At 36.4% G+C, this 24,622-nt stretch overlaps 3 protein-coding genes across 3 annotated transcripts; 1 reads left to right on the forward strand and 2 right to left on the reverse strand.

Moving 5' to 3' along the window:
• Positions 1 to 864: 864 nt before the first annotated feature.
• LOC110791723 (vacuolar-sorting receptor 4) lies at positions 865 to 11,565 on the forward strand. The gene is made up of 12 exons (XM_021996485.2): positions 865 to 1,442; positions 2,148 to 2,840; positions 2,922 to 3,010; positions 3,138 to 3,207; positions 3,287 to 3,370; positions 3,481 to 3,557; positions 3,662 to 3,743; positions 4,955 to 5,037; positions 5,126 to 5,189; positions 9,843 to 9,971; positions 10,058 to 10,167; positions 11,063 to 11,565. Exons 1-12 carry the CDS (start codon positions 1,115 to 1,117, stop codon positions 11,156 to 11,158), a joined length of 1,905 nt encoding a protein of 634 aa, XP_021852177.1. The 5' UTR covers positions 865 to 1,114; the 3' UTR covers positions 11,159 to 11,565.
• Positions 11,566 to 12,604: 1,039 nt separating this feature from the next.
• LOC110791711 (transcription factor RSL3) lies at positions 12,605 to 14,604 on the reverse strand. Its single transcript, XM_021996475.2, has 5 exons — positions 13,919 to 14,604; positions 13,566 to 13,832; positions 13,385 to 13,450; positions 13,008 to 13,073; positions 12,605 to 12,884 (listed from the first exon to the last, which is right to left on the reverse strand). Exons 1-5 carry the CDS (start codon positions 14,396 to 14,398, stop codon positions 12,792 to 12,794), a joined length of 972 nt encoding a protein of 323 aa, XP_021852167.1. The 5' UTR covers positions 14,399 to 14,604; the 3' UTR covers positions 12,605 to 12,791.
• Positions 14,605 to 17,197: 2,593 nt separating this feature from the next.
• LOC110791712 (transcription factor RSL3-like) lies at positions 17,198 to 19,157 on the reverse strand. Its single transcript, XM_021996476.2, has 5 exons — positions 18,474 to 19,157; positions 18,150 to 18,356; positions 17,978 to 18,043; positions 17,830 to 17,895; positions 17,198 to 17,495 (listed from the first exon to the last, which is right to left on the reverse strand). Exons 1-5 carry the CDS (start codon positions 19,035 to 19,037, stop codon positions 17,403 to 17,405), a joined length of 996 nt encoding a protein of 331 aa, XP_021852168.1. The 5' UTR covers positions 19,038 to 19,157; the 3' UTR covers positions 17,198 to 17,402.
• Between the last annotated feature and the right edge of the window lie 5,465 nt (positions 19,158 to 24,622).

Raw genomic sequence — 24,622 nt, forward strand, 5'->3', positions numbered from 1 at the left:
GTGTGTTTGTGTCCATGCATAATTCCTAAAACTATTAGGATTTGATGTATGATTAAATTCCTATTCCTATTAGGATTATTTAATTAATTAGAGTCCTTGTAGGATTCTAAGTTTAATTAAATCGTATCCTACTAGGATTCCAATTCCCTTTCCAAACCTCTATAAATAAGGGCCTAGGGTCATAATTTATACGAACGATTAAAGTATTCAAAGGGTAAGTTTTTGAAAGAAAATTCAGCCACACTCTTGCAATAATAACCGAAATTCCTAAGCACCTTAAGGGCGATTCTAGTTGGTCAATCTTGAGGCGGATCCAGACGTACTGTGGACTATCTACGGAGGGACGACACTTGGAGTCCTAAAGACTTGTTCTTGTTCGGTTCGGGCGCAGCTAGGGAAGGCACGCTACAACATGTATGCATCTATTCTATGCTAAATGATTATGTGTAAATAATATGCTTTCCTGGCTTTATGGTTTTTCCGCATGATTTATGAATTGTCATATGTATCATAACCTAACACTTTATACATTCAAAGTGATTTTTAAAAGGATAAATTTTTTGAAAGGAAAATCACTGAAAAATAAATAATTTTTAAACATTTTGAGTAACTTTACATACATCTTACTATTTTTATTTTACACCATCCTTAATTAAGAATCGTGCAGGAAGTAATCATGTTTCCGTAATTATACTAAGGTAGCTACAAATTTTAAATTTCGTATATGTTGATAAAATCTCGCCTGCACCATTATCGAAAAACTAACATAATATCTTACCTACATCATTATCGGAAAACAAAAAAAACATTTCTCCATATCACAAAACTTTCCAAATGGTAGAAAAAAAAATCTACTACAACGACTTTAGTAGCCGTCAGAAGTTTAGGCAAGACTTCAGCAAGTTTCGTACTACAGTAAAATTCATTCTCCATGGTTTCTCTCTCCTTCATCAACAACAACAACTGCTCTGGAAATTTCGGGGACTTTTCTCTCTCTTATTGACTGCACCTTCTCTCTCATCATCTTCTACTGCTATCCTCCATTTCTATAACCCTGTAGCTAACTAAACCAAACCCCCAAAACCCTGTTTTTCTCTCTCTAAAAAACCCGAAAATGTTCCCACGGTCAAAGGAGAGAGAAAATCAGAGGATAACTAGCTTGACACTACTAGGGTTTCTAATCTTGACATGGGTTTCTTCAATTGAATCCAGATTTGTTGTGGAGAAGAACAGCTTGAGGGTTACGTCACCAGATGACGTAAAGGGTACTTACGATAGTGCAATTGGGAACTTCGGGATTCCTCAATATGGTGGTAGTATGGCTGGGACTGTAATTTATCCCAAGGATAATAAAAAGGGGTGTAAGGATTTCAGTGATTTCAGCATTTCTTTCAAGAAGAAGCCTGGTCAATTACCCACCTTCGTTTTGCTCGATCGCGGAGGTTATTTTTTGTGTTTTTTGAATTTTTGACTTTCTCTATTGTTTGTTGTTTTACTGTTTTGTTTTCGAGTTTTCGATTATTGGGTATTGATCTTTGTGTTAATAGTTGAGATTAGACTGTTGATTGGATTGGTTGAAGTGAAGTTGAAATGTGTTGACTTAGTGATTCCTTTTTGTTGAGTGAAATTGAGCTGTTTGTTGTTGATTAATGTGTTGGTTGATAACTTCTGAGCTACCCTTTTCGGGATTCCCTACCTAGTTTGGTTTAATTAGCCTGAAAAGTGTACCGATAGCATATATTATTTCGCGTTTTGGATCGCAGTGTGTGGGGGTTTACCAGATTAAGTAACAGTGAATTTTAGTTATGCTGGATTTGTTTATGTATGCTAGTTTAAAGGCATAGCTGTGTTCTTTTCTGTTCAGTTGAGAGATACTCATTGGAGTATATAACTTTTTTATATGGAAAAATGTTTTACTTGGAATAATTTGTTGTGAAACGGCTGGTATTGGAGTGGCTTTTTTGTATATTAAGGACTCTTTGTAAGGATAACTTTTAAATGTCTTTCAGCGTTCGCTCCCTCTAGCCTCTAGGCAACACTTGAATGAGGTTGTGCAAGGTCCATGTAGAGCCGTAGAGGATCAGTTTGTCGCTTAGGTGTTAAGTATTTTTGTTGTGCAGGTAGTAATGCATTTGTTTTCGTTTCAGATTGCTTTTTTGCTTTGAAGGTGTGGAATGCGCAGCAGGCTGGTGCAGCTGCTGTCCTGGTTGCAGATGATGTTGATGAAGCGTTGATAACCATGGATACACCTGAAGAAGATAGTGTATCTGCAAAGTACATTGAGAACATTACCATTCCCTCTGCACTTATAGAGAGGAGTTTTGGTGACACACTGAAGAAAGCATTCAAAAAGGGGGACATGGTAAATGTGAATCTTGACTGGAGAGAAGCTGTTCCTCATCCTGATGATCGAGTTGAATATGAGCTGTGGACAACTAGCAATGATGAATGTGGGGTGAAATGTCAGATGTTGATGGGATTTATGAAGGATTTTAAAGGTGCTGCTCAGATACTTGAAAAGGGTGGTTATACACAGTTCACGCCGCATTATATCACATGGTATTGTCCTCAGGCTTTCACAATAAGCAAACAGTGCAAATCCCAGTGCATCAATCATGGAAGATATTGTGCACCAGATCCTGAGCAAGATTTCAGCAGAGGCTATGAGGGTAAGGATGTGGTGGTTGAAAACTTGAGGCAGCTCTGTGTCTATAAAGTTGCAAATGAGACAAGAAAGCCATGGATTTGGTGGGATTACGTCACTGATTTCCAGATTAGATGTCCCATGAAGGATCAAAAGTACAATAAGGATTGTGCTGAAGGGGTGATCAAATCATTGGGTTAGTATTACGGTCAATGTATCAACCTGTTTTTTGAGATTCTGCTATAGATGATGGCATAATGTTAGCATTAATTTGCAGGAATTGATTTGAAGAAAATCGAGAAATGTATGGGGGACCCAGAAGCTGATTCTGATAATCCTGTATTGAAAGAAGAGCAGGAGGCACAGGTATGCTCCTGGGAGTCCTGGATACTTTCGTGTGTTTTCGCAACTAGTGTTGTTATATGTCTACAGTTTGATTTATCTGTGTTAGTGTTCAGTTATATCAAATATTGATTTGATAACTTTTGCTTAGATTGGAAAAGGAGCAAGGGGTGATGTAACCATATTGCCCACACTTGTTGTTAACAATCATCAATACCGAGGTGGGTCTTTATCAACCTTCTATTGTCACACTATAAGTGCTGGCCTTGTCCCTCTGAAGTCTGAACAATTTGACTACAGGAAAGTTGGAGAAAGGAGCTGTATTGAAGGCTATTTGTTCCGGTTTTGAAGAAACTACCGAACCTGCTGTTTGTTTGAGTGATGGTAAGGCCCTGTAGACATGGTGCTTATTAGTTAGTACCTATGAGTAAAATATCTTATTTATTGATAGTTAAGTTTTCCGTAAAATTTCTTTTTGTGGTTTTGCACGCCAGAGGTTGAAACAAATGAGTGTTTGGATAACAATGGTGGCTGTTGGCAAGACAAAGCCTCTAATGTTACTGCTTGCAAGGTATCCAGTAATATCTCGTTGCTTAAAGTCTCATCAATCCCCATCCGCTGTGCATTTTAATTCAGTGCTTATGTTTCTCCAACCCGTTTTTTCTTTTGATATAGGATACTTTTCGTGGAAGAGTATGTGAATGCCCCCTTATAAATGGTGTGCAGTTTCAAGGGGATGGCTACAGTTTATGCAAACGTATGTCCTTGATCTTGTCTTATTCATGCAATATCTGGCATATTGGTGGCTTTGCCGCTCACTAAATTCTTGTCAATGCATTATAGATATTTATGTTGTGTATACTTTGCCACAATAGGCTTCATTAGCTCAAGCTATCACCCCGAAAGAGTCGGATATCTTTCTAATATGTGCATTCACTGATACAATTTTAAATTATAATTTCAAGATTTGAACTTTCAAATTTGAACATACTGGAATGAGGGTTTACTGAGTTAACAAAAGCCAGCATAATTGTTGTTTCCTCTCCTGATTTTGAAGAATTCTTCAGGCTAACAGAACATAGGATGCCTTAAATTTACCTAAACTGTAACTTGGCTATCTATCTGGAAACTGCATATTTTGGTGCTATCATTCCTTCTTAGATTTTGATGCTAATGGTAATGGCTGGTGCTTATCCAAGCTTATTGACTATTGTCACTAAAAGCTGCTTCTTACGTTTCCAAGTGTTTGGATGCGTTTTGCAGATTCACTTATTTCTATTAAAAAAAATACCAAGAGGTCCAGGACCCTAGGGTTCTGTGAAGAGAAAATTGAATTTGCTTTCCAGATCTGAGTATTACTTATGAAAGTGCTTTAGTGTTGGCTATGCTTATGATAGTGTCTTTCCTTCTTCTAATCCAGAAAAATGATAAGTTTATGAACCAGATAATCAGAACATGTGAGTTTTGTTACAAAAACCTTTAGACATGTAATTCAATCATAAAGTATATAATCAAGTAACCCTGTATTGACTTGTGAGGGTGGTGCACTTGGCACTGATTTTATGAATAGATCTGACTTGCATCAATAGCTTAAGATTGTTTATGAGGCTGTTTTGGAGTCAAGTGATAATTTGTCATGTCTTGAGTTACTTTAGCAAAACTTGCGTTTCTCAGAAAATAAAATTTTACATGATAGCTTGATAGCTTGGTATCTTTGGCTTTAGCCCTCCATTTTGTATATGAGTGACATGATTTTGTCATCTTTCATATATATCTACTTATTTAATCACAAAAAAGAGCATTTTCAGATGTCATTCTATCTTTTCTGTAGTACAATATGATTTTCTGTTTCATTTCGGGGTTGATGTATATAATGTAGTAGAAGTGCTGAACTGTCACAAGGAAATGAGGAATGCATCTTGCCTTGTTTTGATGTCATTAAGTTAATTAGTGTTTCTGTTCTGTCAGCAAATGGACCTGGTAAATGCAAGATAAACAATGGTGGATGTTGGCATGAGAGCCGTCATGGGCAGACGTTTACTGCTTGTGTGGTAAGCTAGTTATATAAGGTTCATGTACATTCAGACAATAAAATTTGGTAAATGGCTTCAGAATCTGCTCCTACTTTAATGCTGGCAGGATCACGAGGATACCTGCAAATGTCCTGCAGGGTTCAAGGGTGATGGTGTGAATAGCTGTGAAGGTAAAAATGTCTCTAATCTTAGATGCTTGAAACACATATAATGTATGGGGTTCCTTGGAAACTTTTTCCCTCTTATAAGGATATTCATTGTGGTACTATATCATAGACTCTGCCTTAGTGATTAATATACTATTTGCTGTTTGCTTGTGTTCTGCACTTCCTTTGTGTATGTTATATTCAAATTTCTGTCTTAAATGTTAGTTATCTGGCCGCAGTTTGCTGTATTTTAGTATTATGTGAATTGACCTACAAACTTATAGAACTCTTTGATGTACACGATAGAGAAAAGGAGAGAATGTAGGTACTATAGAAATTGGGCCGTGTTTGGTTCAACAAGTCCAACTTCCTCAAGTAAATAGCAATTCCTTGAATACGTACACAATAAGCTTCCTCTATGTTTTTTTTTTTGTCAAAATATGTCCCTTAATTACTTTTCAAAAAAAAAAAAGATAAAAGGAAAAGGCATATGCAAATCTAACAAATTATCAACCTTAGTGAACTAAAAAGCTCTTGTATGAGTTGCATCATAGATGAAACTTATTATTCTTTTCTTAGCTAAGCAAGTTGTGTTGACTTATGGGACCTTAGTTAGGTAGGCACTTAAAGTTGAAGTCAACCTAACAATCTAACTTTCCCACTTTAATGGAACTGAAGATTCGTAGGGTCACTTGCACCCCAATAATAAATTCGATAAAATTGGGTTGTTGAATAAGATATGAACAGTTTGTAATCTCAAGTTCAAATAATTTCTTTGAGGTTCATGAGATCCTTGATATTAGAAATCCCAGGCCTTGAACAATACATCCCCATGACCCCGTTCCATAAGAACTTTCCTACTTTCCATTTGAGTTTGCTCCACAAATTTTTCTTGCTTCTTTATTCCTTCGTAAATTCTTTTCCCTTATACCCTTCCTGGCCCAAATTGTTAGGCACTCAACTCCCATCTCTCTCTAAACCACATTCCTTTTCTTATCCAGAAAGCAAGAAGGATCCATTTCCACACTCTTTTTTCCTTGGTTTTTGTTGCTACAGTAAATAGACAGTTCTTATGGAATGAAGGGAGTATAGAAAAGCTAAAAGGTTCTCGTGTGAAGAAATGGGACATGTAAATAATTTGGAAACCTGAAATTTTCAACATGCCCTTTTGTTCCATTAAGATGGACCGTGTTCCTTTGTTGCGTGGGAAGAAAAATTACTGGTAAATTGTGGTAATGTTTTAATAATTTAACTAGTGTATAGCCCGAGGGTTGCCTCGGATTGCTACTTTTAATACTTCGTATGTTGTAATGTTTAGTAAGATACACTTGTCTGACTTTTTTTTATAATTTCGTGAAAAAATTGTTATTATGTGTCGCAAATGAAAAAAAAAAGAATTAATTTTTCAAAAATCATAAAATTGAAGTTACTAAGTTTATTTATGATTTTTTTCTTTTCAAAATTGTCTTATAAAATTAATAGTTTTTAATACAGAGTGAAGTGTAGTAACTAACATAAAAGACTATCAAAAAGTGAATTTGACCTTATAATGGATTGAGTTAAATAGTCCCGGTTACTGTCTCGTTCTAAGAATTTGAAAGCTTTTGCTAGCCTGGAGACAGGTTCAATCTTCCGACGAAAATTAAAATAAAATACTCATCTTTTTCCACTTAAGTATCTTCATATGGAGTAACAAAACACAAAAATAGTTGGCAAAATTGGTAATATTTATGATTCAATACTTGTTGGTCACAAGTTCGAATATATGTGTTAAGTGTATTTTTGTTGTCACATTACTTTTTAAACATGTCGCTTGACATTGTTCTAGTGCTAATTCGCGATGATACGTATACATTCTTACAAACACTTTTTAATATATTAGTATAGGTTTGTGAAAGTTAATTTTTTTTTCCTCTTAATGTTTTAATTTGAGGTAGTTTCCATATGCTAGATCTGTGGATTACTATCTCGCCGAGAATGTCTACTTTGTCTCTTCACAAAGACCAACTATTATTCGTCTATTGGAGGGAGAGGGGGGGGGGGGGGGGATTACACATTTTCATTAGTACATTGAGGGATAGTCTGCATGGCCTAAGGGAAGAATATGCTACAAGCCTAACCAACCATAACTAGCTCAGGAAACCATACCTTCTGATTAGAAGAAAGAAACGATTACAGTATTGCATTGTCGCATTAACTACAAATTGGTTATTCTTTAGAATCTGGTCAAAGACCTTTTCCAACCACCAAATATACTGAGGTTACTCACTGCCCAAATTTCACAGATTAGGGTGAGTTGGTGGCTTGTTTAATTTTTGAAGAAATCTCATTTTATTGTTTTATGATCACAATATGATGCTGTGCAGTAGCAGCAAATTTTCATTGAGATCACAGTACCTCCATGGATTCATTCTCTTCAGAAGCAGCATCTGTTAACGAAGTAGAATCCATGCTCGCAAAATTGTCAATACTTGGTAGACCATTTTGTATAACAAGGCAGAAGATCAATAAGTGCACTGTAGACCTGTCACACAAATCGGGCCTGACTCGGTTGATTTCAGGTTCAGATGATCAGATCATCTTTTGGTCCCTTCTTTTTTTGGGTTTGGGTAGATCCAATGGGTTAATGGGTTTTATGACCACTTCTCTATCCTCCGTTTTAGTGCCATATAGTTGATTCATAGCCAAATCAAGCCATACAAATGAATGAATGATGTATAAGTCCAACAAAAATCATGCTAAATTCAACTACTTCGTATATTAATAATTAAAGTAACTTTTGTTCAAAGTTCCCATAATCTCATTCTCACTTTGGTAATGGTTTTCGATTCTTTTCAATGATATTAAGTAATTGTATTACTATCAAAGTTTCAATTTAAAAAAGCCATCGGGATTCTGTAAACAAAAAGTTACAACTCAAAAAGGGATCTAAGCGCCTACAAGCCTTTACAATCTATCTGACCAGCTTTTATCGTCTACACTCATCTTGTTTAAATAGTTTGCTTTTCTCTCATTATTACACTGTGACTAGTGCTTAGCTCTTTTATTCGTAATGTCTTCGAGCCAGTTTGAAACCATGACTATACTATCAACAACTTCTTATGGACATTACTTTATTGCACCACAAAGAGTCATTCCTGATTCTCCATGTAGACAACTGCTGTAGTAGTAGCTCTCATTTTTTTCTTCTTATGTTTCCTTTGTATCTTTTATGGACCCAAGAGAAAAATAATTGATGAGTTCGCAATGTCAGTTGGTCAAAAACCCAAACAAGTTGGTTTTGACCCACAAATTACTCTGCCAGGTTTTTTGTCGCAAAAAAATTGCCAAACCCCACTATTTAATTTTTGGTTCAGGTTAGGTTTTAAGGTTGTTTTGATTTTTGGCAGGCCTAGCAGGGTTATTACTGATTTACTGCACATGCATAGTAGAAAAATTAACAGGCTGTGTTCCTTGTCCATTAATACTTATACTGTCATATTTTTTTTTCCATTTCTCGATCTTTCATTATGGCATAAAATTTTGGTCCACCAAAATACTTTAGGCTTATTTAATAGCCAACTAGCTAAAATTACCAGCCTGTGTTCCTTGTCTATTCATACTTAAACTGTCATATTTTTATCATTTCTGGATCTTTCATTATGGCATAAAATTTTAGTCCACCAAAATACTTGGGCACATTTAATAATTAATAGCCAATTAGCTAAAATTACCCCATTACAAGGGAGGTTGCAAAAGAACAACAGTAGATGTTGGTTCAAACCTTAACTTTCTGGCATTAATAAAAGAGGAATAGTTGAAAATCACCAAATGTAAGTAAGTTGATAATAGTATTGGCCATCTAATTTTTGGGAATATAGTCATTCCATAAGGGATGAAGTAATTTGATGATAATGATTTGTATTGCTTAGTTAATCCTTATCTTTTTATAACACCAATTCGTCGATGGAATGCATGAGAATAATAATTTGAACAAGATATCATTGTATATGGTGGTGAACTAAATTCTTTCGAGTGTTATGTGCAAGTAAAAGTGTTTGAAAAATTCGAAACGGTTTGCTTAATAATATGGCGAACACGAATGCGCTGTATCTTCTGTTATAGTCTGAGTGCTAAATATCTTATTTTCTATCCTCTGATCCCAGCAAATTAAGTTAAGAGGATCATAAAAGATAATGTAAATAAGACAATTCCGTTGTAGGGTATTTTGGTATTTTATTTCTGTTTTTATGATCTTCAAGATTCTATTCTGGTTAAAAACTCAAGCCAATGAGGATTAGAGGAAGTTGTAAACAAGACTAAGTGTATGCTGGGAAGTGGGAACTAACAGGGTTAATTCATTATGTCTGGAGCACTCTGGAGATCAGAGTACCTGCAAAAGATGAAATCAATGTCTTCTGAGTTCCGTCTCATGTTTTCTCCGGCTTCTTCTCCTGACTCCTAAGTAGTTTACAATTCACAATCCTTCTGCTTGTTCTTCAAAACTGTATCGTCTTTGTCATTGATGATATTGATAATGAAAGTTTGACATGTTTGCTATTTCTATCAGTTAGACTGTATGACATTTGACAATGAACTTTTCTGAGACTGTTCACTGTTTCACACCTGGCTTGCTTATGCTGTTTTTTGAATAATGTTTTTTTTATCTTATGATATGGTGTGGTGTTCATTTTCCAGACATTGATGAATGCAAAGAGAAAACAGCTTGCCAGTGCTCTGACTGTAGCTGTAAGAATACATGGGGTAGCTATGACTGCTCATGCAGCGGGGATCTGTTGTACATGAAGGACCATGATACCTGCATAAGTGAGCATTATTAACCTTCCAGCTTTGTGTTTTTGAAAAGTGTGCTATGTTACTGGTTGGCTTTAATGTTGTTCTGTGTCCTGTAGGTAAATCGGCTGCACAGGCAAAATCGACCTGGGCTGCTGTATGGCTAAGTTTGATAGGTTTGGCTATGATTGCTTCTGGGGGTTATCTCTTTTACAAGTACAGGATCAGGGTAAGTTTTACTGCTTAAATGCGTAAATTTGTTATTGTGTGGTTGGTTGTTAGCTATTTGAAATGTGGCGATATTCGTTTCCAAATCCCTGATTTCCTAATCAGGGTAGCTCTTGAGTTGTGACTTATTCTGGACTGGTAAAATGATTTACTATGGACTATGAACAACCAATTTAACATTTAAAAGGGTAATATGGATGAATGAAGCTTTAGCACTGTTAAGCTGATACCATCCTTATCATAAGCATTCAGGGAATCAGGTTTAAGCCCTTAACCTCTAATGGAAAATGCTTAAGCACACTGCACAACAAGGTAGATTTTTTTTGAGCTTGCTGTCAGCTGTAGAAATTTTGTTCTAAATGGTTATTTACTTGGACATGCTAAAAGATTGGAACTTGCAATCCTTAGGATCATTTGCTCTATCAGGAAATAATATTGATATATGAAGTATACTGTTTTGAGACATCTTGGGAAAGGATGGTGACATTTCTTAAATTAGCAACAGTTTGTTATTGGAATTCTCAAGATACCTCCACTTAAAATTTAGTTAATAAGGTGAGTGTATAACTCAATCAACAAAATGATTTTTAGTAAGATTATGTCATATTCTTAAGATCCTCAATCATGACTTGGGACAATGGGACGGCTATTTTCAGACAGAGAGATTGCAATACTAGAATGCTGTTGGGCTGAAAAAAATATAGGTTAGTAACAAAATGTGAAGGTTGGTGCCTTAGCCAACTGCCTAGACTCCTTAACATTTTAAAACACTTAGTAGGACATTTAACTTCCTGGGAAATAACTTGATGGGCTACTGAAACGTAGGAGTATGTGATTATGCGATGGTCCTTAAAAGTAAGAGATGAGGCTAACATATATCCTTTTACAACTTGCAGCAATACATGGATTCAGAAATTAGAGCTATAATGGCTCAGTACATGCCGCTGGACAGCCAGACAGAAATTGTAAATCATTCTGATGATCGTGCATGAGAACGTCGAGTGCTGTACTGTTATTTCTGATCAAAAGGGGATGTTGGCTTGTTTATTTGCCCTTCCCTATCATCCATCCATCCATCCTTTGGGTTTGAGTGTACACTACCACCTCTTTGTAATTATGCCGGAGAATAAGATTACCATAGGAACTTCTTTTTCCCCCCAGTTATTTTATATGCACTGTAACTTGTTACTGTTGTAGAGGGGAAGTTGCCGAGTGGAATTGACAAAAGTTGCCAAATAGACTGCTGACTACCGGTTTCCCTGTCCAAATAGAAATTCTGTATCTACTTAAATCCTTACGCTTTCATTGCCTTTCTTTTTTATAGTTTTGTTGGATTCACTTTTTGGTGCGTCAACTTTGATTGACGTGATTAAAATATGTCTAGGACCATTTTTGTTAAGTCACTTTTGTTACAAAGTTTTATCTTGTTTCGGTGCGCCTATTAAATACTGTATATGCTTATTGCCTAAGTGTATTCAATGGGTTTTATTACTCATTTTATTCATCAACCAAATTAGCAAAATCTTGTTACTAATTCGGATAGCCTGTGCAAATTTGCCATATGTTGGTAGTTGCTTTCGCTTCTTTGGGTCCCTAAAAATATCCAAGGCTTGAAAGACGCATCAAGTAAACATATGGCCATCGCGATCGGAGCTCTAGATGTCCAGCCACTGCCACTGATGCCTAGCGAAAGCCACTCCCATCAAGTCACATTAGTCAGTAGTTGGACTATTGAATTACAAAGGAGTTCAATTGATTTAGGCTAATCTACTAATATCAAATTAGTCAGTAGTTTGTTTATGATGATTGATCAACATCATGAATTTAACCACAAAATTACAGATTTGAGAAAGAGAAGTCGTTAAACTATACCTATGTTCTGTATATAATCGTCATGAGAGAAAAGGCAGCTTGTAAAGAAATATGATATCGATAATTAATTAACTAGTTAATTAGGGAATAGTACATTTAGTACATTATTTTTTATTTGTTGGATATTGTATGTCATCAAAGTATGAATGTACAAGCTAAGTACAAAGTAACATGTACAAATATGTAGTAGAGGTTCATTTTGTATTTTGTATTTTGCTCATCTTCCGATGATTGACACGAATTATTTTAGGCAAATGTAAAATCATCCATGCTAGTCCAAAAAGTGTAATATTTTCAGACTAGTTTTCGCAAAGAAACGCCACACCATCATACTGAATAGTGAATAGTGAATAGTGAATAGTGCAAACTGTTAAAAATATTAGGGAAGCTTTTTTCCATCTAATAAGGATGCCCATAAATAACATATTTCTTCCGTTTGGATACATGTCAATGTTTGTCATTGGGGGTAAATGTATGACAAAATCAAATACGGAAATTAAAATAATATCTCTAGGTAATGAACGTTTATATGTTTAAATTAGTAACAAACTATTAATAAAACAATGGATGAAACCAATTATGTGATTTGTTATAAGATTTCAACGGATCGAAAGGGAGTATTTGTTTTGTATAGAGTTATAACATACAACTGATACAGTCATACAGGAAAAAAATTCTTTGTTAATTACATGAGAATTTGTATATATCATCAACAAAATTTTGCAGCTGTATATGTCGTTGACCTTGATTAAATCATCTTGGAAGGTTAAAATGAAAGTCCAGTCCAATGTTCATTCCATTGTAAGCAATTGGAGCATACATCCAATGCTCATCAGAACTTAATAACTGCAGAACCAAAAAAAAAAGAACAGAAGTTCAGTTCATGTTTCAATCTAAAACATATACTAAAAAGAGAAAAACAATGTTTTAAAAAAAAAAAGCGAAATAGCTTCATTTTGTGTTTTTTACCTTGATCTGAAGCTGCAAAAATTTGACATACTGCACAGCTTCTTCAAGCATGGTGCTGATATCAACCTAAACATATGTGAAAATAAATTAGTTGACTTTCTGAACATTCATAAACCATAAGTTATTAATTCAATTAAACTATATCAAGAAATATACCTCTCACATTAAAGTATTGCCAAATACCCTTTCTAAATAATTAATAATATTGCAAATTAAATATATTTTCTAATACGCGCACTTTCTTTTGGACCATGTATAAAGAATGAATATTTTTTTCAACCTTTCGAAATGAAATTATAATGGAATAATGTTGAAAATATGAAACAAAAGCGAAAACGACAAGTATTTTAAAAAAAAATGTTGATCGTTGTGCTTACCTTAGTTCCATTAGGCACAAGGGTCTGCAAGATTTTCAATCTCTCATTAATCCTTTCTCTCCTTTTCTGGTAGATAGGTAAATACAAAAAGGAATATTTAGTTCATGTACATTGGCAAGCAATGATTATAATAATAACAATATATAATTAGGATGAAAAATGAAAAAGACGGAAGATTTACCCTTGCATAAAGACTCTGAGGATCAGTCGCAGAGCCTCTGCTGGCTCTGGTTTTACCACTTGAATTAAGAATTGTATTTGTAGTTGTAGTAGTGGTAGTAGTTGTTGTTCCTTTGGAGCTGCAATCATCCTCTAAACTACCGCAGCTGGAGCTCTGTCTAATGTTATTCACCGTGCCTCCATCATTTTCCTCCCCATCACCTCCACCTAATGTTAGACTACTCTGGCTTCTTTTCACCCTTACACTCCTCTTCCCCTTTTGAACTGCCTGCATTTTTCAATAATACAATCAATTACCATAACTAATAAGTAAAATATAAAATATATTCACAAGTAGAAATGTTAATTTGTTACCTCTAAAACTCTGCCTCTTTTCTTGGAGTTGTAAGAGGTATTGCAAGTCTTATTATCCTCTTCAGAAGGATCCATTTGAGACTCATCTTCATTCAAATCTGCATTATCATTATCCATTGTCGCGCCATTTTCCTCATCTTCCATATGACAGTGCAGGAAATCAATGGGTAACGAGGATGCATTACTAGCAGCAGCTACTGCTAAATGATTATCACTGAAATAGTTGTGATAATGAACCTCATGATTATAACTACTCTCTTGTGAATAACGGTACACATTTCGAGAGTTTGAGGTGGAATCACAAGAATAATAAGATGAATTACCACCTTCTGTATTATTGTTATTATTAGTATTGTTAGCATTAGCCATAATAAAATTAACATTTATGTCGTTAGGACTAGGAAACAACTGGGCCATAAAATCGGCCTCTTCGTTCACACAAACACCAGCATTGAAATTGCTCCATTCTCCTCCTTCCATACTCTCTTTGTTTTTCTTTACTCTAACTTAAGTAAGGCAAAAGAGAAGGATAATATATGTATGCTGCTGTGTTTATTACAATGTTAGAATTTCTAGCACCAGCTTATTTGAGTTTGGATTTTATCTGATGCTTTCGACCGTGTTTCAAGGATGAGGATGAGGATGAGGATGAGGATGAGGATGAGGATAGATAGATGATTGCTCCTTATATATGTCTACAACAGAAGAAATAAATAGAAGCACTAGAATTGACCTTGCCATAAACAGTTTTCTGTTTAACTAAATGATTAGCTGTTGAGGATGATTAACAAATATTAATGTCACTATCCATTTACATCAGCAGCTTGCACGAGTCTACTTGGATGGGCCCATGACAACTCATAGCAAGTACTTTAGTTATATGGTTGGTGGTCACAAAATAATACAACGTTGGTCCGTCCGTCCAGAATTAGTTATCACATTGTCCCAACTTCTTATATGTCGACATATGTAACAAATTATGTATTACAAAAATGTTTGTAATTTGATTTTCTTATATAAAAGGTGATTAACATATTGTCGACATTCTAAATCGATTAGTATGTGTGCAGTGTGAGTGTGTGACTACTAATTCCGGACAAAAAAATGAAATGAGAGATGGGGAATGTACATTAACATGAACAAGCTAGAATCATGAACAAGAATGAAGAAATGGTTACACATACAGTCCAATGATTGATGAGAGAATGTAGTACGAATTATATAATTGGTAGTACCAGACAAATAAGTGGTTTGTTTAAAATAATATAAAGGGAGGGAATAAAATTTTAGGATGGGGGGTTAGAGAAAGAATCGTAGCTCTTAGCAAGTTGCAAGGACGTGCAGTGAGTTCTGTAATCTGTATGTTTAATGGAAAATAAAAAAGACCAAGTTAGAGATCTTTGAAGCTACAAATAAGACCTTTTTAAACAATAAGAGAATATACTTTGATACAGACAAATATCTGCTTACGCTATTTTTTGATTACTCATGTCCTCTTCAATGTTCTGTAATTTGGTCAAAAAATAAAATAATCAGGATTATTGGATGAGTGCTTGTTGTTTGATGAGTTATTTCCACAATAGCCCCTGATCCAACAACTGCATCTGGGTACTGTTAATAGCCCCTGATCCAACAACTGCATCTGGGTACTGTTAATAGCCCCTGATCCAACAACTGCATCTGGGTACTGTTAATAGCCCCTGATCCAACAACTGCATCCGGGTACTGTTAATAGCCCCTGATCCAACAACTGCATCTGGGTACTGTTAATAGCCCCTGATCCAACAACTGCATCCGGGTACTGTTAATAGCCCCTGATCCAACAACTGCATCTGGGTACTGTTAATAGCCCCTGATCCAACAACTGCATCTGGGTACTGTTAGGCTAAGGACCTTGTTCTACCTCCCTAGACAGTTATAGGGATATTCTTTCAAGGGAACAAGATCATGTGTGACTTGGCGAACAGATTATGTACTTTCTAGTTCATGCACCGTATAAACAATTCACCAAACAAACTTCTGTCTTGTGTGTGATCCATCTTTGTTTACTATATGATCGCCTAGTCGTGAACAAGTTTGTTTGGTTGATACTTGATAGGCAGGACTTGTTAATTTGTTATACTGTTACGGACTTACAAATATGTGTCCTATTTGGATGAATGCACGGTGTTTAACGTGTAATATCCAAACATGTTAAAAGGCTGAAGCCCTGATCGAGGGCTTAAGTGTGAATATGTGGAGAGGGAGTGAAAAAGTGTACAAGTTTAGTAAATGAAATTAGTAAGTCGAAAGATGTTTAGCGTTTAGTAAACAAAATCAGGTAATCGAATATGAATGTGGACAAAACAGGTAAATTTGTTTAACATGATTAAAATGAAGACAGGTAGCAGAAACACTGTGAAAAGCATCCGTTAACCAAACCAGGCCCAGCAAGAAGGCTATTAATCATTCACTGGAAATATCAGAAAATCCTTGGAAGATCTATAATCTATATCATCTGTCAAGGCCGTGATGAGTTGATCTAATCAAGCAATAATAGAGATCCCCTAGTACCTCTTGTGCCTGTCTAATCTTTGTTATCATAATCATGGTGGGTTACAATGGTCAATATCGATATCCCTACTACATACTGGCACCTGTGTCCATTGGCACGGTCCTGGGATGGAAGTCACAAGTTTATAAATTACCACCACAACTGTGGTGCCACTGCCACTTGTGGGATGAGCTCTTCCCCTAAAACATCGCCAGCTGCCCTTGTTGGCTTCAGCTATAAAGATTGTTTTCACTTGATTTTTTACAGCTAGCTATCATTTCAATCACAACTTACTGACCATCTTAATGAACTTGATTTTGTTTTTTTACTTTACTGTTATTTTTTCTTTCTTTTCTAACTTCTCTGTTTTTCTTCTTTTCAAAATGCACCTTAAGATGCAATAATTATAAAAACCAACTTTCTTATAGCTTGTGAATTAAGTAATCCAATCAGAAACTTAACCCATTCTCATTTCTCAACTCAAACTTTGCTACATATTCCAAGACAAATCAACATGCTTTTTGCAACTTTGACACATCAAGTTAGTAAGTTACTACTTAGCAAAGTTTTTATGTTTTATGTGAATCATCCAAAAATATTACATTCGCAACCAAACCAATCAACGACGAGTCCATCAAGAACAAACCACCGTAACTCATTAAGAAGCTAAGCAATGTATTTCGAACAAGGTCCAGTATGATAATAATAAATAATAAATGGCCACAAAAAATTGGAGATCCGATCCGTGTAAATTAATATAATATAAAATGTAATATATCTGTCACCCGCTTTTATTTGCAGGTTTCAGGAAAAAAATGGGTTGGCATTGTAACTTAGCATAATAGTATAAGATTACAAAGGCCTAGCTAGTTATTATTAGTGTTGGTATTATGTGTGTTTCAAGTTTACAAGAGGCAGATGTATCATGTATGATGTATGTAGTCAGGAATATCATAGTAACGAGTTGATCTTTGAATCAAGACCAATGTCCATTCCATTGTATGCAAGAGGCGCATACATCCATAAATCGTCTGAACTCAATAGCTGCAAGGAACAAATAAATCAATCCAAGATATTAGATCATCATCATGGACTATAATATTTCCATTTTAAACTATTCTTTCAATAAAGCCAGCCTTCTATTATTTACATTTTGTTTTTTTATTTATTAATGTAATTATGATACTATTTCAATTGGTCATTGTCTTGTCTTCTCGTTTTTGAACTTTAAACCCGGCTTGATTATATATATAGTTCCCGAATGAGATGTGGAGTATTATATATGGTCATTTGTTGAAATGAAGCCATGATGTCCTTTTCTGATCATATGATAAAACGCCTACATAAAGGATGTCAGTCATGATATCTCGTTTTATACCTTAATTTGTTGCTGTAAAAATTTGACATACTGGACAGCTTCTTCAAGCATTGTGCTTATGTCAACCTGTCAACCAGAATCAAAACGTACCATATATGAGATACTCACTTTTCCACGAAAATGGTAAATGGAAAAAACAGACAATTACCTTGGTTCCATTAGGAACAAGATTCTGCAGGATTCTTAGTCGTTCATTTATCCGCTCTCTCCTTTTCTGCAGAAAATTGAAATGAAAAGCAATTGCTAATGAATGATGAATCAAAATCTATATATATCCATAATCCATTGCTCGATCGATATTGTAGGATTAAAATGGTTACCCTGGCGTAGAGACTTTGAGGGTCTGTTGCAGCACCCCTGCTAGCTCTTGTTTTTCCATTCAAGATGACAGTTGTAGTACTAGTTTCCTTTGAGCCCTCTTCTTCGGAACTGCTACTTGAGTTGTGCTTATTAAGGTCAGCAGAATTATCTTGGTCATCACAACTACTTTTCTGATTCTTCTTTGTCCTAATGTTCCTCTTCCCTTTCTGAACATACAATGCAATAATCAGACATTATTTATTTATATTATAATGTGAAAGGCATAATATGATTAACTAGTTGACCACTATAATTAAAGCGCGCTATAAAACATTGAGTCTTACCTCTGAAATTCGAGGTCTTTTCCTTGCACTCTCATGACTGCTTCTATCTTCAGAAGCTGGCTCAATTTCATATTCTTGTTTCAGCTGCAAATGCTTATTATCCGAATATTCTGGTTGATCATCAAAGCTGCCACCGCAGCTCATTTCTAGATTCAAGCTGTCACTTGTTTCCATGGGATTACCAGCTGGAAGGCGTTGGATAAAGTTTTTGGCAGCAGATGGGCATAAATCAACAGGGAAATGGCATGAGCTATCATTATTATTAGCTACAAAAAAATGATAGTTTTCATGATAAGGGTATGCAATATTATTACTACTGCTGCTGCCACTATAGCTACTCCCTTGAGACAAACAATACAAGTTAGAATTGTTTTCATCAGTTGAAAAGAAAGAGCCATTGTCACCCTCCGTCATACCAGAGTAACAAGAGGATGACAACACCAAGCTCGATGATTCTAGCTCGTTATCAAGGGAACAATTAGGAAACAACTGAGCCATAAAATCGGCCTCATCATTAACACAAACTCCGTTAAAGGAGCTCCATTCTCCCCCGTCCATCATCATTTTTTGGTTTTGGTTTTGGTTTTGGTTTTGGTTTTGGTTTTGGTTTTGGTTTTGGTTTTGGTGTTGTGTGTTACAAGTAAGTTAGAATTGAATTGAATTGAATTGAATTGAAGAAGCTAGATTTTTGTTCGAGCTTGAGAGAAATAATGATGCACTAGGACACATATTTATAGTCACAAGCTAAAAGATCGAGCAAGTTGGAGATTGACTTGGTTAATAGTAAAACGACAGTTTTGTTGTGTAGCTACTTCTAAATGATTGATGGGGCCTCTGCAGGCCCTTACACACATATATGATATATACTAGAAAAACTAATATGGGGAATAAACTAAGAGAAGTACATAAAACCCTTTTGATGGCTTAGAGGCCTTAAACATATAATTAAAAAACGAATAACACGTTAACTATTGCAATCAGTGAAAAGGGACCTTTATTTCATAATGTAAGTATGATTTGGTGCTAAGGCACAAGGAGAATTATATCCTGCGAATTGCAGGGACGTGGTATTATATTTTATTGGATTTAAATTCGACTAATTATATATCTTATTAAAAAACTACATTTTGACATTCCAAAAGCTATAGGTAGTTGTTATGACAATAAATTCAGCTTAGGACCAGGACATCAGAGAAGAGGAAACTTCATAACCCACATTGAACAAGACAAAATATTTTCCTAATCCTTAAAAGAGTTGGTCTAATTTATCCAAATTAAACCCAAAAAAATCACAACATTTTAACTGTCAAATTCTGTTTTCTGAATACACAAATTATGAATAAGATAGATGATTATGGACTTATGTTGCCTTACACTCTAATTAGTCCATGTCTGTTTCCTCTGTTCATAATATGGTGCGAATATCTGCATCATATCTGTGTCCGTTTCCATGCACCGATGTCAAAAACAAACATTGAAGAAGAATATTAGTGAATGTATGTAGTGTCTAGTAATGCATTAATATATTGAACATTGACAAAATGGAATTACAGTACAGGGTTTTGGTGCCATAAAAAGACAATGCTCAGATAATCTAAACACTAGCTAGACTGTGATTGGACCAGGTAGCTATTCCTGATTGGATACGAAAATGAAAAGGCGAACAAATAATATGGATGGATAATGATTGACAGAAGAGGGTAGAAATGATTAAGAGCAATGATAGATAGCCCAGATTTTATAATACGATAGCCAATGATAATTAACAGACACTGATTACTGATTAGTGATTACTAATCACTGATTGGTGCTAGTTCCAGGGATAATCAGGACAAATGAGTATAAAATGTCATATTAAATATTTTTCCTTAATGTGCCCCTAGCTAGCTAGCTAGCTCTCTGTTATCATACGAAGTAAGATTTATAATATGTTAAACGTTACGGGGTATGTACATAATTGTAAGGCCTAGAGTCCTGCCTCTCTGGAGTAATAGAAAATTAACCGAAATATAATGGATTTCTAACACGAAAATGCACCTTCTGTACGTACTTCATTGCACAAAGACTATTTTGCTCATCACATCCAAATAGCAAGCATATAGTTTTGGATTCGTCTAAATTGTTGTTGAGACACGGTTAGCAAGAATGATTTTTCTTTGGTGGAAATAGGCAAAGCAAATGTGACTAATTTGAAAACCTAAAACCACTAGGTCTTAGGTTAAATCTCCATAAATATAATTAAATAACCTAAAACCACTAAATATTTTGTTTGACATTATCTCGATCCGTATGCTAAAAAAAGCACAAGTGAGTATAAGTTTCGTTTGTGACTATCCGTTTCTTTTGCGTAAGATCAGTCAACAATGAATTGTATGTTGCTTTAATTTTAAATCTTTCTTATTTGAAAATGATGGAAGTTGAAGGTCATAGGTCATAACCCTTGTACAAATTTTAGTTACATACATTAACAACGTACGTAACTAGCACACTCCACAACATATCCCTTGTCTAAGTTTCACGTAAAAATATTAACAAACAAGACTACGTACTCCATTTTTAATCTTCTATTGCCACATTTATTCTCCCCAGCTCACCTCCTGTGCAACGTGTAATACACTTAATTAATTGATGGTTACATCATTATCAATTATGTCGTTAAACCGTTATTAGTAATTCAACTTTTTACTTACTTCTTCGATTCATTAACAATAACCTTTTGTTAACTATATTAATGCTTATTACTAATCTCATTTATGCATGGTCAATTTCATGGTCGTCAAGTCAAGTTTGAGTTTACGTACTCCGGTAACAAAAAAAACTACTCAACCTCAAAGTAGAAAGAAGGCATAACACAATAAATTATTTGGTTGGAATGAGGAATTGAATGGTCCTTGTCCCTTGAGATTTTTTTTTTTTAACGTAACGGGAGGAATTATATTAAACTAACACAACGATACATATAGTTGCTTACAAAAAGGGCAAGTACCAAAAACCAACCGCCCAAAAGGAAAACATACAGCCGAGGAATAAACAACTGCAACAGCAAAAGCAAAAGCCAAACCATCTACCCCAAAATCACCTAGCATTGTTAGCAACCCAAACCTTTCTATGAACATCCATGCTAGGGAAACACAACAGACGAAACAACCTACTTAGTAGTACCACTGCCATCCCCACTACCCCTCCTCCATCCACCCCTGAGTGTCCCTTGAGACTTAGAGCCTTATATAGTACTACGTTTTTCAAGGAATGACCTAGGAATCCTGCAATATGATTGGTTGAGTCCTGAGGAGAGGACATGTGTCCTCTGCCTTGAGCCACCATTTTTCAAAGTGACACAAGTGAGCCTTTTGGGCCTTATTGAATAATGGTAAATCATCATACATACATACATACAAATCTTACCTCTAAGAACACATGGCCACTGCACGCGTACAATCGAGATGCAATACATACTCTTGGGGACGTTTACACGTAATTAGCTCCTCGCTAGCAATTTTCTTGCATGTTAAGGACACATGGGAGAATACGATCCTCGTAGGATGAATGATGGATAAAATATGTAAGGGACACATGTCGTATCCCGAGTGGTCCATAAGGGACAATAATTTTGCCAACAACATTTTCCCCTCAAGGAGGGTATTTCTGGAAACAATCTTTCAATTCGGATATCTCTTCTTGACCCTTCGCATTCCTGATGGATTTTGGGATCCTTACAAGATGGTGACAGGTGTCACAAATCTCAAATTTTCCCCTTAATAAATAGGGAGTAATTTTCTTCATTTTTCACTTTTTACTTTCACTCACTCTCTTGAGCTCCGAAGAAGGTGATTTCCGGCGAGAGAGAACCATCAGTAGGCGACTTTCGACCGCCGTTGTGTTCATCACAAACTTGTTCTTCGCGGAACTCATCTTGTTCTTCACACTTCTTCCTGTTAGATTTTCAAGGTGCGATTCTTTTTCCTTCTTTAGTTGTTCTCTTGAGTTTTAGTGTTCTATCTTTTTTTCTTTTTACCGAGGTGGGCGGCATTAGGTCATTAGTTTTGGACGCCGCCCATTATTTCTAGAGTGGGCGCCACTCGTCTTGCACCAGATCTTTTATTCCCGGTTTTCCTTAAGCCGTTCCTTTTAACTTATGCAGACAACATGACGAGAACTAAGCAGACGACAGAATCTTCTCGCTCACGTCTGCGGGATCAACGAGGTTATGGAACCTCATCCCGAGGGAAGTTCTTCTACAGAGTCGACATACGACATTGAGTATCTCGAGGTTTTCAGAGAAATAGACGAGTATGCCGACCCGGAGGAAGAGGGGGCGACTAGTTCTTCTGGGCGCACCCACGCGGATGAGGTACGACCGTTGGGTCAGTGTGCCTAGGAAAATGCAGGCGGCTCTTCCGGCGTCTGTTAGACAAGGAGGCTAAGAGGCGGCTCATCTTCTTTCCTCTGAAATTCACCCAGACTAAGGATAGATGAAGTCGTTAGAGAGGCAAGGTTGGGACTACAAGGAGGGCCTTTGCGTAGGCGAAAGCTATAATTTCAAAGTGCCAGCCGATATGGAGGCTACCGTGAGTGGTCTATCTCACGACGAGTTTCCAGTGTATGTTGCCGCAATTAAACTGGGCATGCGATTTCTTCCACATCCTTTTGTGGTGGACGTCCTGGGCGGTTTTAACATTGAAGTTACCCAACTGACTCCCTAATCTTAGGCAAACGTCTTTGACTACATAGCCAAATGTAATTTGAAGGGAGTCCAACCTTCTTTGGCTACCTTCCTCCATTTAGTGTCTATCTCTCAGTCTCCAAATGTCGTTGAGGGTTGGTTTACCCTTAGTAGCCGTGGCTCGTACCAAATAATTATGGGTAAGCCGTCAAAATGGCAAATGGAGGAAGAGGTGGCTCGTTATCCAAACCGACGAGGACAAAATGTAATATCGAATGGGCCTGTGGAGTGACACGACCAACCATATGGATCATGATAACCTCCCTCCTCTCACGGCGGAAGAGTGAGACCAAATAAATGTCATCTTCAAAAGCACCGCTTATTCTCTATCTGAAGAGAAAACTTTCCATGTGCCGGTCGAGTGGTTGCCGCACGTAGATTGGTTTGAAAATGAGGTTTTCTTAGTTGTCGTCGATCTTGTGTATTCTATGACCAAAGGTAGATATTTAGACCATAAGGCGCGTCACATATCACGTTTGTTTGTACTTGTTTTTTTTCCTCAAATTGACTTGGTGATTTTAACCAAAGTTTTGTTGTGCAACTGAAGTAATGAGCCAACTGCAAGACGTAGATGTGGGAGCGGGCGACACGTCCAAGTGGATCGCGGAGATCTGCGAAGCAAAGATGAAGAAGGCTTCTGTCGAGCTTGTGGAGAAGGTAAATTCTATCTTGTATTTATCTACACGTATAATGTCTTGTTATTCATTTTTTGCAAAAGACCGGCGACCACTTTGGTGACGATCCCATACTTAGCGCATGGGATTTGTTATCACAAGTGGTTGGGCCTCGTCAATTTTCAATATGGGGGGCCACTTTGGTGACGACCTCGTACTAAGTGTATGTTGTTTTCTATCGTAAGTGGGCCTCGTCATTTTTACAAGATGGGCATCCACTTTGGTGACGAGTCCTTACTTAGCGTATAGGGATTGCTATCATTTTTGGGCCTTGTTATTTTTACAAGACGGATGACTACTTTGGTGACGAGTCCATACTTTGGATATGGGGTATGCCATCATATGTGGGCCTTGTCATTTTTACAAGACGAGCGTCCACTTTGGTGACGAGCCCATACTTAGCGTATGGGGTCTACTATCATAAGTGGACCTCGTCATTTTTACAAGACGGGCATCCACTTTGGTGACGAGCCCATACTTATCATATGGGGTCTGCCATCATATGTGGCCTCGTCATTTTTACAAGATAGGCGGCCACTTAACGGTATTTTGTATGCAAAATCAAGCCAAGGAAGCTTCCAAAGAGGCGGCCAAGGGAAGAAAGGAGACAAGCCTATCCATGTTGAGAAACAGGGCCTCCCCGACTAAGTCTGAGTCGTCCATTGTTCAAAAAAGGGCGAGACCTAAGCCTCATCGCCGTCCTAAAAAGGAAGAGCCTCCCATGGCAGGGGATGCTCAGGGTTTAACGCAGA

Source organism: Spinacia oleracea, chromosome 2 (assembly GCF_020520425.1).
Source record: "Spinacia oleracea cultivar Varoflay chromosome 2, BTI_SOV_V1, whole genome shotgun sequence".
Lineage (NCBI taxonomy): Eukaryota > Viridiplantae > Streptophyta > Magnoliopsida > Caryophyllales > Amaranthaceae > Spinacia > Spinacia oleracea.